This window comes from Heptranchias perlo, chromosome 8 (assembly GCF_035084215.1).
Source record: "Heptranchias perlo isolate sHepPer1 chromosome 8, sHepPer1.hap1, whole genome shotgun sequence".
NCBI classification, from domain to species: Eukaryota; Metazoa; Chordata; class Chondrichthyes; order Hexanchiformes; family Hexanchidae; genus Heptranchias; species Heptranchias perlo.
This window is the reverse complement of record NC_090332.1, coordinates 65,397,897-65,413,268: the sequence shown is the minus strand read 5'-3', so window position 1 is coordinate 65,413,268 and position 15,372 is coordinate 65,397,897. Positions and strand designations below refer to the sequence as shown.

At 40.8% G+C, this 15,372-nt stretch overlaps 1 protein-coding gene across 3 annotated transcripts in view; it reads right to left on the bottom strand.

Moving 5' to 3' along the window:
• cep43 (centrosomal protein 43) overlaps nt 1–15,372 on the bottom strand; it is a 74,248-nt gene that overhangs the window by 9,485 nt on the left and 49,391 nt on the right. For 2 of the 3 annotated variants that reach the window (XM_067989213.1, XM_067989214.1), the window contains 4 exons: nt 14,016–14,227; nt 11,225–11,296; nt 10,095–10,178; nt 999–1,120 (listed from right to left, as the gene is read on the bottom strand). In XM_067989213.1, coding sequence (XP_067845314.1) covers nt 999–1,120; nt 10,095–10,178; nt 11,225–11,296; nt 14,016–14,227 — 490 coding nt within the window. The remainder of the gene's footprint in view (nt 1–998; nt 1,121–10,094; nt 10,179–11,224; nt 11,297–14,015; nt 14,228–15,372) is intronic. The other variant, XM_067989215.1, reaches the window with a different exon arrangement.

Genomic DNA, 15,372 nt, shown 5'->3' with positions numbered 1-15,372 from the left:
GTACATGCACAGTAACACTCCATGAGTTTTCGAGAAGGCATAGGGAGTGACAAAGATCAAAGTCACAAAAGAGTAAATATGCAGACCAGGGCAAGAATTCTTAGGATAGTAATGGCATGTGAGGTTAAATGCTGGATGGGGAGGGGGGCGGGGGAAGGGGAAAAGGGAGTCACGCACACACACACACACACACACGATAGCACGAGCGAGAAAACTCAGGTGGAAAGGAGGAGAGAAAGAGAGCAGGAGACAAGTAAGCATTAAGGAAAAGAGACCAAAGACACTTAAGGAAAAGAAAAAAATGAGCAAAACATTAAAGGAAATGAGGAAGTGTATGAGGAAATGGTTCCAGTGATTTTCACTTGATTACTGATGGATCACTAATCAGGTATTTCTCATTTGTTTGGTCCATTTGTTTAGATATGCAGATGACAAACAAATGAGGAGAAATTCCCTATTCAGACACCATACACTGAAAGCAGCTTTTTCAGTTTTGATTGAAAAAACAACTAACTTCCGAGAAGACAAACAGAACACAGCTTCCAAACTGGTATTAAAATACATCAATCATCCCTCATAGGGTTCATCACTCTAACCCTCAAGAAAAACCTGTAAACCTAGATGACTTACTCCTATGGCATGTGAAGAATGCAAAATATGAAGAAAAGCAAAGAAAATTTGGACTTTCAGCATGTTGGTGCACTATGATTTTGTAGAACAATCTTTTCAAATGTTATTTAGTCAAAGGCTTTTTGTGTGGGGGGGAAGGGGGGGGTAAGAAGGGAAAAGAGGGACGACATGGCTCAGTGAATTAGAACACTACCCCTTCATCTCCAGAACCTGAGTCTGGATCCAGCTCAGATTGATGGGATAAAAATGGGATCATAAAGGATCTTACGTTAAAAAAAAACTGCTGTCCCATTTACAAGATACCAGGCCAGGATAATTTAATATCCTTAGCTGTATCATTTTAAAAGGCCGACTAATTTCTAGTTTACCTTTTATGTCAGCTTCTTTTAATGGAGGTGCTCCTGCCAGGAACCCCAAGTTCGTTGTCAGAGGAGGAGCATCTGAAAGGGATGTAAGGCCACCTGCTGGTTTACTGTTTAAATCTGTCCGCCTAGTCATCAAAAAAAAATCAATCCTTTAACATTGAAGGAATTAATTTATTTACGAGCTAATTACTTCAAAAAAAATTGTGAGCAGTATTAGAGCTCGCCAGAATTTCTGGTTAATGGGAGAAATTCAAAGAAGTTATCACAGACTACCATTCCAGTCTCTATCAGTGCTCTTCTTCAACAAGTGAAACATTCTCCATCACACCTCCACGTAGTGCCTCTCTCAATTGGTTTGGCGGAGCTGAGGATCTCTAGTGTGGGAAAACCTTCAGTGTCCTAACACTCCATAGCTCAGCACATTTAGAGTGCAAATGTACTGCACCACTGGAATACTGAATGTAAAGACAATTTTGAAGTGTATGAGAGCTGCAGAATTTGAAAAGCCATATTATAATAAAATTCCACTCAAACCTACATAAAAGAGAACCTTTAAATTGAACCAGACTGGTCACCCAAGGCACCACTGGTAACAGGTGCCTGTTAAACCAAGATTACAAATATTGAAACTTACTGCCCCCACAACCACCCACAGTGGCAATATTTAACTGAAATGAACACTTTAATCGTGATTGCATAATCCCTGTGTAACTCCTCTTCGTTCTAAATGAATAGTTGATTACTCTAGGATAGGTATTTAAAGGACAGTCCTAATAAAAGGTAGTTATAGGTAATTACAACATAAAAATGATTACCTGGGAGTGATTACACAATAATTTCCATGAGGGGTTTGGATAACATCAAACTGCAATAAAGCTCAAATGATTTCTAAATTATCTAAACCTCATGAGGACATAATGGCCTTGGAATTACTCCCGGATGTAAACATTTCAATCAATTAGATGATCTTCCATGGCACTGCTCAAGGACACAATTGATTAGTTTATAACAGACCCTGAAGTTAGAAATTAGTAAATTCATGCAGAACCATTAATTGTAGTCTAATTTACAAAATGCATTCCACATATGGATTTTTAAATACAGTAATTAAATTAATGGCAGACAGTAAATTGATTAAACATCAGTAAACTAATAATGAAATTAAATATGAGTTATGAAATGGATGCAGTAATTAAATGGCAAGATCTTAGTGGAAATGCGATTCTATTGCAGGATCACTACATTGTGCCCTTGGAGTCAGTGTTTAGCTGGCTGATGCCTTGTGCTGGATTACGGATGTGCAGAAACGTTGCTTTAGTTCATCAGAGACAAAAACTGTAAATTGTCAGCATAAGTCATCGCTTATCTGTGGAGCATCAAAGACAGTGAGGACCTAAAAATATTAGTACAGTCAAACCCACATAAATGAATTACTGATAAAAGCATAAAACATTTAAGAGAATAAAATCTCCATGCACAAATCCACTTTACATCTCTTCCAATCATAGCTGTCCCTGTTAAATGAATGAAACGTTTAAATGAATTGCAAGTCTGGATTTATTAATTTAAATGTGTTATGCTATTTTTACACGCGTTTTTGTCTAGGTGTGAAAATAGTCTAGTGACCAATTCAGTGTTATTTCAGAGTCTTTTTCCATAGCTGCATATAGCGACACCAGAATGGAGATGATTGGGTAATTCCCCCGTCAATCACTGCTGTAAGTGACTGGAAATTATTTTAAGCACATAATTTGTATGTAACTATCCTCCACTCACTAGATTTTGTTGGAGAAATTACAGTGCTTTTAACGGGTGAAGTTACTGCAGTTTCGGTCATGCATGAGTTCAGCTTGCTGCAGTTCATAGACTTTGTTTGCAGTAAAATACACTTGCTTAGCGGCCGGCACGGGGCAACGCACCCAGCGGCCGGCACGGGGCAACGCACCCAGCGGCCGGCACGGGGCAACGCACCCAGCGGCCGGCACGGGGCAACGCACCCAGCGGCCGGCACGGGGCAACGCACCCAGCGGCCGGCACGGGGCAACGCACCCAGCGGCCGGCACGGGGCAACGCACCCAGCGGCCGGCACGGGGCAACGCACCCAGCGGCCGGCACGGGGCAACGCACCCAGCGGCCGGCACGGGGCAACGCACCCAGCGGCCGGCACGGGGCAACGCACCCAGCGGCCGGCACGGGGCAACGCACCCAGCGGCCGGCACGGGGCAACGCACCCAGCGGCCGGCACGGGGCAACGCACCCAGTTTTTGCATCTCATCAGGTGCTAGGGCTCAAGCACTTCTAGCAATCAATGTGACAAACACTCCAGTTCAGATGTGAAAACCACCTCAACACGTGCTACTGCTCAAGCTTTGTGATGCTTATAACTTACCCATGTTTTACCGGAGTGACTGATGATACCACTGTGTTAGCCAATGAGTTGGAGGTAGGGCGGGACTTACATCAGGACTTGGAGCAAACAAGTGCATTTTACAGCAAACAAAGCAAACAGCAAAGCAAATAAAGTTTATTTACTCAGCAACAGCAAAACAAAAAAAGTCTATTTACAGTGTCTATTTGAAAAGAGTCTCTACCAACTGCAACAAACAGAACTCATGCATGACCGAAACTGTAGCAACTTCTCGAAGCAGTGATTTCTCCAGCAAAATGCAGTGAGTGGAGGATAGTTACATAATATAAATTATGTGAATAAAATCAATCCCAGTCACTTACAGTAGGGAGGTCTCCAGGCATGATCGGTGGGGCAATTACCCAATCATTTCCATTTTGGCCGGGAATAGTGGTGTCACTATATGCAGCGATGTTTTACTGGCGCACAAACCCTTTGGCAACAAACTGTGGCAGAGACGCTGTCTGTGAATAATGGGAACGCCATCTCTAAAGAAGGTTCTTTCTCTTGCTGAGGAGGTGAACGTAACTGCAATGCTGAATAAGCCCAAATTTTCCCAGAGTGAAATCGCTAAACAGTTTGGTGTTTGTTGTGCTGCACTGTAATGTATATATTGTAATGAAGCAAACAACAAAGAAACTTTCAGTTATCCATAACAACTGTGTGACCATTTTTACAGTACAATCCCCATTGCTTATTCGTGCAAAAACGATTTGCCCGCATTACATGATGGTCGGTATAACGTTTGACAGACTTTAGGGTGAGCTCACAAAATAATGGCAGTGCCACCACTTTTAATAAGACGTAATTGCATGTGTAAGGAATATTGCCAAGCTCTATGGGCCAGCAGAGAGTATCATGACGCATGTAAGCGACTTTGACTCGAAAGCCGCTGGTCATTTTCAAAGTTCCTGAACCGCTGCTGCCGCGTTTGTAAATGTTTCAGAAATTAACATTTAATAAGGGGAGATTCAATTAAGGAAATAAATCTGCTGAGTACAGTTGGTATGAAAGTCTCCAGTTCTCTAAAGAAGGTACTCAACTAGATTCCATTTTCTTACCAATGCATATTAAAACAGCGCTGCAAGGTGAACTGCAGTGGACAGGGGCAGACTGAAGGTGACCCCGAACATCTGCTCGAACTGGCCAAAATAGCCAGCCCGCTTAAAACGGTTTAAATGGCACCGTCGTAATTCATACCTATGGTAATGGGAAACGATCAGCAACATTTGCCCGATATAGGCAACTGCTTGGATAATCAGGGAAGGTGTAAGTGGTGGGGACTGTACTGTAATTGCAATCCAGTTTGCATTCCATTGACAGCTTCTTGCCAAAATTGATACAAGAGTTAAAATGGATTTTAAAAAAAATAGAATTACTTGGCAAAATAATTATTTAAGTTTTCCTCTGTACCCCAAGGCCCAGTTAAAGGATCCAAACTCCAACAACAGAGCTGAAGGCAAATTTGTCACAAGGGGTGGGGGTGTGAAAGAAGGTTACTGGAGTGATCTTTAAAATCAGGTGATTAAGTTTTGTGCTTTTTCCCCAGAATTACTTATTTACGTTATAATTTTTTTTGGAGTTTGTTGCAGCACTGGTGGTGTACCAACATGGGTACTTTAAAGGAGTTGAATTTTTTTTCCCTACGGATTTGATTTGCTGCTTTTATGTTGGTTCCTTATTGGTTGCTTTTTAATGAATGGAATTTTTTTTTTAAAAAGAACACGTTTTCTTGAGATACTGAAAATAGAATCTTTTAAAAGGTAATTTTTTTCATTGTTTTATTGGATGGGACATTTGAGTCAATCAGCATGGTTGATGCCGCTTAGACACTTTGTCAGATGCAAAACTTTTAAATTATGTAGATATATAGAGTGAATTTTGAGGAGGTTATTTTATTCAGTTCTGAGTTTGTCTTGTTTTAGCTTCTATATGGAAATACTGATGACAAATCAATGCCAGTTCATCAAGCGATGATCAACAGTTATCACCAGGAAATAAACACAGTCAGTATACAAGGCAGTAATCTAATCAAGTGGTTCAGGTGTCAATCTCCAAAAACAAAACTTGATTTAGAAATACAGGTTATATGAAAGTTTTGAAATCACTTGCTTTTATAGTACTTATAATATATAACCATTTTAAATGATATAAATCAAGATTTTATTCTGTTTGGTCAGTTTTAATGCAGAAGCCCCAGTCACTGCAATCTACATCCTTGACGAAAGAACCAGCAACTACTGCAGTTTTATCAAGAAATAATCTGTAATTGATTTTGAAAATTAGTATATATTATAGAGAATAGACTATAACGCTGTTAATGCACTCTCGGGATTTGAATAAAATTATAAACTGGCAAGAATAAATCCTAGTACTTTTCCAGTCATCCAAAATTCAGTTTGGGACATAGTTATTTTTTAAAATATAATGCATTTTGGTTATGTTTACATTTTCACACTGTCTGTTTTCGTACATTTCATGGCCAATTACAACGGCCAAGATTTTCTGTACACATCATGTAACAGGAAAAGGTGTGCAATGATATTGCGAAACTAGACCACGGTTATAATAGAATCATAGAAAACAGGAGCAAGAGTAGGCCATTTGGCCCTTCGGGCCTGCTCCGCCATTCAAAATGATCATGGCTAATCATCTAACTCAGTACCCTATTCCCGCTTTTTCCCCATTTCCCTCGATCCCTTTAGCATTAAGAAATGTATCTATTTCCTTCTTGAATATATTTAATGACTTGGCCTCCACTGGCTTCTGTGGTAGAGAATTCCACAGGTTCACCACCCTCTGAGTGAAGAAATTTCTCCTCATCTCGGTTTGAAATGGCATACCCTGTATCCCGAGACTATGACCCCTGGTTCTGGACTCCCCAGCCATCGGGAACATCCTCCCTGCATCTAGCCTGTCTTGGAATTTTATATGTTTCGATGAGATCACCTCTCATTCTTCTAAACTCTAGTGAATATAGGCACATCCGACCCAATCTCTCCTCATAAGTCAGTCCTGCCATCCCAGGAATCAGGCTGGTACACCTTCGTTGCACTCCCTCCATGGCAAGGACATCCTTCCTCAGATAAGGAGACCAAAACTGCACACAATACTCCAGATGTGGTCTCACCAAGGCCCTGTACAACTGCAGTAAGACATCAGTGTTCCTGTACTCAGATCCTCTTGCAATGAATGCCAACATACCATTTCGCCTTCCTAATTGCTTGCTGCACCTGAATGCTCGCTTTCAGCAACTGGTGTACAAGGACACCCAGGTCTTGTTGCACCTCCCCTTTTCCCAATTTATCACCATTCAGATAATAATCTGTCTTTCTGTTTTTACGACCAAAGTGGATAACCTCACATTTATCCACGTTATACTGCATCTACCATATTCTTGCCCACTCACCCAACTTGACTAAATCACATTGAAGCCTCTTTGCATCCTCCTCACAGCTCACATTCCACCCCAGCTTTGTGTCGTCTGCAAACTTGGAAATGTTACATTTAGTTCCCTCATCCAAATCATTGATATATATTGTGAATAGCTGGGGCCCAAGCACTGATCCCTGCAGTACCCCACTAGTCACTGCCTGCCACCCGGAAAAAGACCCGTTTATTCCTAGTCTCTGTTTCCTGTCCATCAACCAATTCTCAATCCATGCCAGTATATTCCCCCCAATCCAGTGTGCTTTAATTTTGCACACTAACCTCTTGTGTGGGACCTTATCAAAAGCCTTCCGAAAATCCAAGTACACCACATCCACTGGTTCTCCCCTATCTATTTACTAGTTACCGCCTCAAAAAATTCCAGTAGATTTGTTAAGCATGATTTCCCTTTCATAAGCCCATGCTGACTTTGTCCAATCCCGTTAATGCCTTCCAAGTGTTCTGTTATCACATCTTTTATAATAGACTCTAGCATTTTCCCCACTACTGATGTTAGGCTAACTGGTCTGTAATTCCCTTTTTTTTCTCTCCCTCCTTTTTTAAATAGTGGGGTTACATTTGCCACCCTCCAATCTGTAGGAACTGTTCCAGAGTCTATAGAATTTTGGAAGATGACCACCAATGCATCCACTATTTCCAGGGCCACTTCCTTTAGTACTCTGGGATGTAGATTATCAGGCCCTGAGGATTTGTCAGTCTTTAGCCCCATTAATTTCCCTAGCACTATTTTTTTTTTACTAATATTGATTTCCTTCAGTTCCTCCCTTTCACTAGACCCCTAGTTCCCTAACATTTCCAGGAGGTTATTTGTATCCTCCTTTGTGAAGACAGAACCAAAGTATGTGTTTAATTGTTCTGCCATTTCTTTGTTCCCCATTATAATTTCCACCATTTCTGACTGTAAGGGACCTACATTTGTCTTCACTAATCTTTTTCTTTTGACATATTTATAGAAGCTTTTACAGTCAGTTTTTATGTTCCCTGCTAGTTTACTCTCATACTCTATTTTTCCCCTCTTAATCAATCTCTTTGTTCTCCTTTGCTGAATTCTAAACTGCTCCCAATCCTCAGGCTTGAATCGAATACTATCCCTAATTTCTTTTGTAAGCCACGGTTGAGCCACCTTTCCTGCTTTATTTTTGCGCCAACCAGGAATGAATAATTGTTGTACTTCCTGCACATGTTCCTTAAATATTAGCCAATGCCTATCCACCGTCATCCCTTTTAGTAAAGTTCCCCAATCTACCCTAGCCAACTCATACCTCATACTTTCGTAATTTCCTTTATTTAGATTCAGGGCCCAAGTTTTGGATTCAACTACTTCACTCTCCATCTTAATGAGGAATTCTATCATGTTATGGTCACTCTTCCCTAAGGGACCCGCACAATAAGATTGTTAATTAATCCTTTCTCATTGCATAATACCCAGTCTAGGATTGCCTGTTCTCTAGCTGGTTCCTCAACATATTGGTCTAGAAATCCATCGCGTACACACTCCAGGAATTCCACCCCCACAGTATTATTGCTAATTTGGTTTGACCAATCTATATGTAAATTAAAGCCAACCATGATTATAGTTGTACCCTTCTTGTATGCGTCTCTAATTTCCTGTTTAATGCCCTCCCCTACATCTCCACTACTGTTCGGGGGCCTGTAGACAACCCCCAACGTTTTCTGCCCCTTGGTGTTTCTTAGCTCCACCCATACACTTTCCACATCGTGATTTTCCAAGCCAATATCCTTCTTCACTATTGCATTGATTTCCTCCTTTACTAACAACATTACCCCACCTCCTTTGCCTTTTTGCCTGTCCTTCCTAAATATTGAATATCCCTGGATGTTCAGTTCCCATCCTTGGTCACCCTGCAGCCATGTCTCTGTAATCGCAACTATATCATAACCGTTAACGTCTATCTGCGCTGTTAATTCATCTACCTTATTCTGAATGCTCCGCTCATTAAAACACAATGCCTTTAGACATGTCTTTTTAAGATTGCTAGTCATCTTAGTTTTATTTTGCACTATGGCCCTATTTGTTTTTCGTCCTTGTTTTCTCTGCCTTCCTCTATTGCTTCTTCCCTTTGTCTTTTGTTTCTATTCTCGTTTCCCCCTCCTCTGTCTCCCTGATGAGGTTCCCATCTCCCTGCCATTCTAGTTTAAACCTTCCCCAACAGCACTAGCAAACACCCCCGCGAGGACATTGGTCCCGGTCCTGCTCGGGTGTAACTCATCCCGCTTGTACAGGTCCCACCTTCCCCAGAACCGGTCCCAATGTCCCAGGAATCTAAATCCCTCCCTCACCATCCCTGCAGCCACGCATTTATCTGGTCTATTCTTCTGTTCCTATACTATCCTGAGATCACTACCTTTGAGGTCCTGCTTTTTAATTTATCTCCTAACTCCTTAAATTCACCTTGCAGGACCTCATCCCTTTTTTTTTTAAAACCTATGTCGTTGGTACAGATATGGACCATGACTACTGGCTGTTCACCCTCCCCTTCCAGAATGCCCCGCAGCCACTCCGAGACATCCTTGACCCTAGCAACACGGAGGCAACATACCTTCCTGGAGTCACGTTTGCGGCCGCAGAAACGCCTATCTGTTCCCCTTACAATTGAATCCCCTATCACTATAGCCCTGCCACTCTTATTCTTCCCCTCCGGTGCAGCAGAGCCACCCGTGGTGCCCCGAACTTGGCTCTTGCTGCTTTCCCCTGATAAGCCATCTCCCCCAACAGTATCCAAAGCAGAATATCTGTTTGAGAGGGAGATGGCCCCAGGGGACTCCTGCTCTACTTGCCTAGTCCTTTTACTCTGCCTGGCGGTCACCCCATTTCCTCTCTGCCTGCGTAATCTTTACCTGCGGTGTGACCACCTCACTGAACGTGCTATCCACAATAGTCTCAGCATCGCGGATGCTCCACAGTGAATCCACCCGCAGCTCCAAAATATGGTTAGCCAGTAGCTGTAGCTAGGGTCAGATGGGTTTTACTGAAGAACATATTGTTTTCCCAAGCTAATAAAACCACAAAATATAGATATAAAAATGTTAATTCTTCCACTTTGATTCTACTTTCCTCTTTTGCCATTGGCATTTTAAACTCCTCTAAGATTTCAAGTTTTATTTACAAGCTCTCCACTTTTTCAGTCACCAGAATTAGACATTTTCCTTTTGTGTTTTAAAAGGGCTCCACCTACAATTATCTTTATTGCCAAACCGTTAAATCATGCTGGTGATCTCACCTTTCTCGAGGACTCTGTCTATCACCTGTCTCTACAAAGGGATCCTCTGCATCTTCATCAGTATCACTGTTTTTACCAGAGATGCTGCCTCATGAGAAAGCAATGCAGAAGAGAAGAGGAAAGAAAAGAAATGAAAACTGGACAATCGTGGACAGAGATGCATCATGCACAAAATTACAGTAATCATTAACAAGAGGGCAAGAGGTAATACAACAGGGAGTATTCAGAATTTTAAGCTTGAAATAATTGAAACCAGACTAATAGGTTAGTAGCTATGACATTACTTTTCTACTATACGGTTCTTCCTTGAACTCACACTGACAGGGCAACTAACTTACGTGAGGTTTAAATACTATGATGCATCTGTACACTGCCAATTTCATCTAGTTAGGAATCTTACTTAAATTTATATTTCCTTTTAAATATCAATGAAAAAAAAATCAAAATTGACCAGGGATGAGGGACTTCAGTTATGGGATACTGGAGAAGCTGGGGTTTTTCTTCTTAGAGCAGAGAAGGTGGAGAGGAAATTTGATAGAGATGTTCAAAATCATGAGAGGTCTAGACAGAGTAGATAGAGAGAAGCTGTCGGGAAGGGGTCGAGAACTAAAGGACATAGATTTAAGGTCATTGGCAAAAGAACCAAAGGCGACATGACGAAAAACTTTTTTTTACGCAGCGAGTGGCTATGATCTGGAATGCACTGCCTAAAAGGGCGGTGGAGGCGAATTCATTTGTGACTTTCAGAAGGGAATTGGATAAGTACTTGAAGGAAAGAAATTGGCAGGGCTACGGGGAAAGAATGGGGGAGTGGTACTATCTGGATTGCTCTTGCAGAGAGCCGGCACGGGCTCGACGGGCCGAAAGGCCTCCTTCTGTGCTGCAACCATTCTATGATTCTATGACGTTCAGCTCAAGAGCTGTCATAATAGCTTTGGAAGCCACAAGGCTTCAAATATCCGGTTCTAGGTTTTGAACTACATGACCTCATTTTCATTGATTCAGAGGTAGTAGAAAGATGTTTTGTCCCTTTTTGCACTTGGGTTCTACTTTCAGATTGTCACTCAATTCTTTACTACCACCACTTTATGGATTACTTATGTACAGATATGAATAAAGGAGGTACTTACACTTTTTGACTGCCGTTCTTTTTGCTATTTGAATAGTGCAACCCATAAGCACTTTTATCTCCCTGCGATGGACTGATACCACAGTAGAAAATTAACAGAACAAATGGAACCGGATATGCAGCGAAAGAGAGAAAGAGAACAGATCGATAATGAGGTCAATCACTACAAGATATCTAAAGCAGCAGTTAATGAAAGATGTTTAAATTAGGAGATACTCAGCTGGTCAATGACTGAGTTGTTGGAAATAGTCTTTTCCCTTTGCCTTATGGAAGCTGAAAGTATTGCACTAAATGATGAAGTGAGTTAATGTTTCCAAAACTAAGAGTTTGTGAATGATTTTTTAAAAATATAACCAGACCAGCAGAATTAGAGAACAACCAATGAGCAGTTACCTGGTCATAGCATCACTGTTTGAAAGTTTTGACATTCAATTTTTTCACAGACACTGATTCTAAACTTCAGTAACACACTATAAAAATACAAGCACATTTTATAAATTGAAAAAGGGAGGGTGCTTTGCCTCTATAATCTTGATTCAGTGTAATCGGAAAGGTGGTAGTGAAATTGGTCTTTGTCAATGCTGTGGAAACTGGTCTGATTACATTAACTGTCAACTATTCAGAAGTTCAAATCTAAAAACACTGAAGCAGCACTGCTCTTCATTATTTCTAGAGAATCACCTCAAGCCTTTGCCCTTTGCTTTTGCCCAACGCTCCCAAACATTCTGGTTAGTAAGGAGGCATACCAATATATAATAAATCCTTAACCATCCATGCAGATAAAATTCCCTAAAGAAAGCATAATCTAACTTCAAATCTGTAAATATAGCCATGATACCCAATAGGGTGGCACATTTTCTAAGAATGTGAACATGATCATGGGAGTTGGGCCTGTAAGTCAGGTCCACACCATTCAGCAGTTTAATTTTTTGGAAACCTCCATTCTTTAATGTGTATCCTATACTTAGCAATGGCTGTACCAAATGTGGTCAACTAAAACAGAAAAACAACCTGCCAGATGATGATTGAGGATGATGGAAGTACTTTAAAAAATTTTTGCCAGTAAAAAGTTAGTTGACCTACATGGCCGACGGGGTGGTCTACCTGCGTTTTTCTTTCGCCACACACCTGGGCCACTGGATCGTTCTCTACTTTGTCAGATTTTCCATGCTTTCCCCCACCCCCCCACTCTGCTCTTCTGCCATAACCAGTCACACAGCCTCTGGGTCTCAGATACATTTTTTATATCTCTAATGTCTCTCATTATTACTTCATTTTGTCTAGCACCATCAGTTGTCATTTAATCATCTCCTGTCCTCTACCTAATCACAGACCTGTCATTTTTCTTCCCCCAGCCCCATTTTCCATGGCTGTGTTCCTTCTTATAAGCTGTTCATCTGTAACATTTTCTGGTTCTAACAATAGGTCATCGACCTGAAATGTTAACCCTACCCTGATCTCTCCACAGATGCTGCCTGACCTCCTGCGTTTTTCCAGCATTTTTTGTTACCGTCAACATTCCAATAGATTAACTCAGTTCTCAAATGGGTAAATCAAGAATCCCTGGACGACTCTACAATATATTGAGTACTGCAAATACAACAGGATTTTCCCCTTCCAACATCCCATTAACACTTCACTTGTCCTCCGTGTTTTTCAGCCAAAGAAGCAACGGATAGTGTCAATGATACATAATGGTGGGTACAATCCAAGCAATGTCTGAACACTCCAGATCAGAAGAAAAACAGGGAAGGCAGAAGGTTGATATGTAGCAATAATGTACAGTCAAAGCACAAGGAAATTGAGAGACTTTTCATGCAGGCTTATTTCCTGGAATCATTCTAAAAAACTGTTCAAATCCAGCCTCCTGGCTGCCACGGCAAAACTGGCTTCACTGCAAAGTTTTACAATATGATTTCTGGTTCTTCTCTTGCTAAAAAGAAATCAGTAATACCGACGTGTTAAATGTCATTACATCACCCCGTCGTGTCAATACACATGCTTTAGTTTACTAACTGGTAAAGTATCATGCAAACTATATTAACAGACCATCGCATTCCTTCAGAGGGGATCAGTACTTTACACTGAATTTAGTCTTTTCAATAAATACTTGTGGAAGAATGCATGTAATTAAAAAAAAACATGCTTCATCAAATGCTGAACACAATGCTTGATAAGGCTTTGAGAAGACCAGAAGCCAGCAGGGGGTCCCCTCTTTCACAATCTGCTCACAGCATTAAATATAATTCCCACCTTCCTTTGAAAACTTGAGCTCATCCAAAACTCTACTATCCATATCCTAACTCATACCAAGTCCCGTTCACCCATCACCCCTCTGCTCACTGACATAGATTGGCTCCCAGTCTGGCAACGTCTCAATTTTAAAATGCTCATCCTTGTGTTCAAATCGCTCCATTGCTTCACCCGTCCCCATCTCTAACCTCCCTCCAGCCCTACCCCCCCTTCCCTGAGATCTCTGCGCTCCTCCAATTCTGATCTCTTGCGCATTCCTGCTTTTCATCGCTCCACCATTGCTGGCCATGCATTCAGCTGCCTAGGCCCAAAGCTCTGGAATTCCCTCCTTAAACCTCTCTCTCCTCCTTTAAGTTGCTCCTTAAAACCTATCTCCTTGACCAAGCTTTTGGTCACCTGTCCTAATATCACTTTACGTGGTTTGGCGTAAAGTTTTTTCTGGTAACACTCCAGTGAAGTATCTTGGGACACTTTTACCATGTTAAAGGCGCTATATAAATGCAAGTTGTTGCATTTGTTATGCCTATGTTTTGGCTTACCAGCCATAGGTCTTCATTTGTTCAGGCAAAGGGTCATCAAAGAATGAGTCTTCATCTTCATCAAGATATATATCTCCATCTTTCTTTACCTCTGGGAGACTGGTAGCTCTGTTTGGCATCAAGTCTTGTTTTGGCTCACCAGAAGACAGATTGGTTCTATTTTTAATGTCATCTGAGGCTACATTAATATCTCCAAGACTGATGTCAGTGGCCTTTGGAAATGCAAATAAAAATATGATTATACAAAACAGACTTATTATTGTAGGTATGAATTAGTAGATTAGAGCTGTAGTGTTTAAAATAGACATCTAAATGTTTTGAAACATTAAAGAGAAGCAGTTAAGCAATTTGAATCAGCACCAAGATACCAAAAATCCTAGAACCTCCTGGAGTAACAAGATAATGCTTCAATATACAGATGGAATAACGTAACATCCTAATTGTAAAACTACTGCTATATGTGTGTGTCAACTAAGAAAATACCAATAGAAGTCTAGGGCCCTACACATTTTAACCTAGTTACAAAAGATAGTGTGAGGTTACTTTAATAAATATATAACCAAAAGTACTGAAGGAATTAAAGAGTATGCATTAATAAAAGCCACTTTCAGATCCCTTATTGGTCTTAAACCTCTAAGTCTAGTTATGAGGTTACAGGACATGGTAGATTACTGAATACAGAATCTCCAAGATCCACAAATCTACTATAATTATAACTACATGAATGGTAGCCTTTTCTCACTTTTGAGCACAATATATAGTGGTCAAACCTTTTACTGGTTTCAGAGCATCCACTGATTCGAAAAGAGAGATCAACACTAATTTACAGTGTAAAGAATTCCAATTGTTTTGTGGCTGAAATCAGTGTCTTGCTGTATTATCTCAAGATAAAAATCTGTCTTAAGTGAGGAAGAACATTAGCGTGTTAGACATTTTGCTTCAAGCATTTGGGCTTCGTTATCCGAGGCAGCTCTAGCATCAATTCTAGTTTCACCAGGCTCATTTAACACAATGCAAGATGGCATGTGCCATACAGACTTATCAAATGATAGCTTATAAATGGCCTGCTTGTCACAGACAAGAAGCACCATCAAATATTTACATTTTTGAGCAAAACATCAAATGTTAGAAAAGGCAAGACTTCATTAAATACATAAGATCTACAATGTTAGAGGGGAGGGGACAGTGGGATGTTGAGCTATATATAATCAGTCTATAGCTGACTATTCACCTAGTGCATTAACCATTAGCACAGATCAGCACACAATATTGAACTGGCACAGAAACTAAATGTAACAGATGAAAGTAACTCATAGCACCATCACCACAAAACAGCATATTGAACTATCAGAATGCC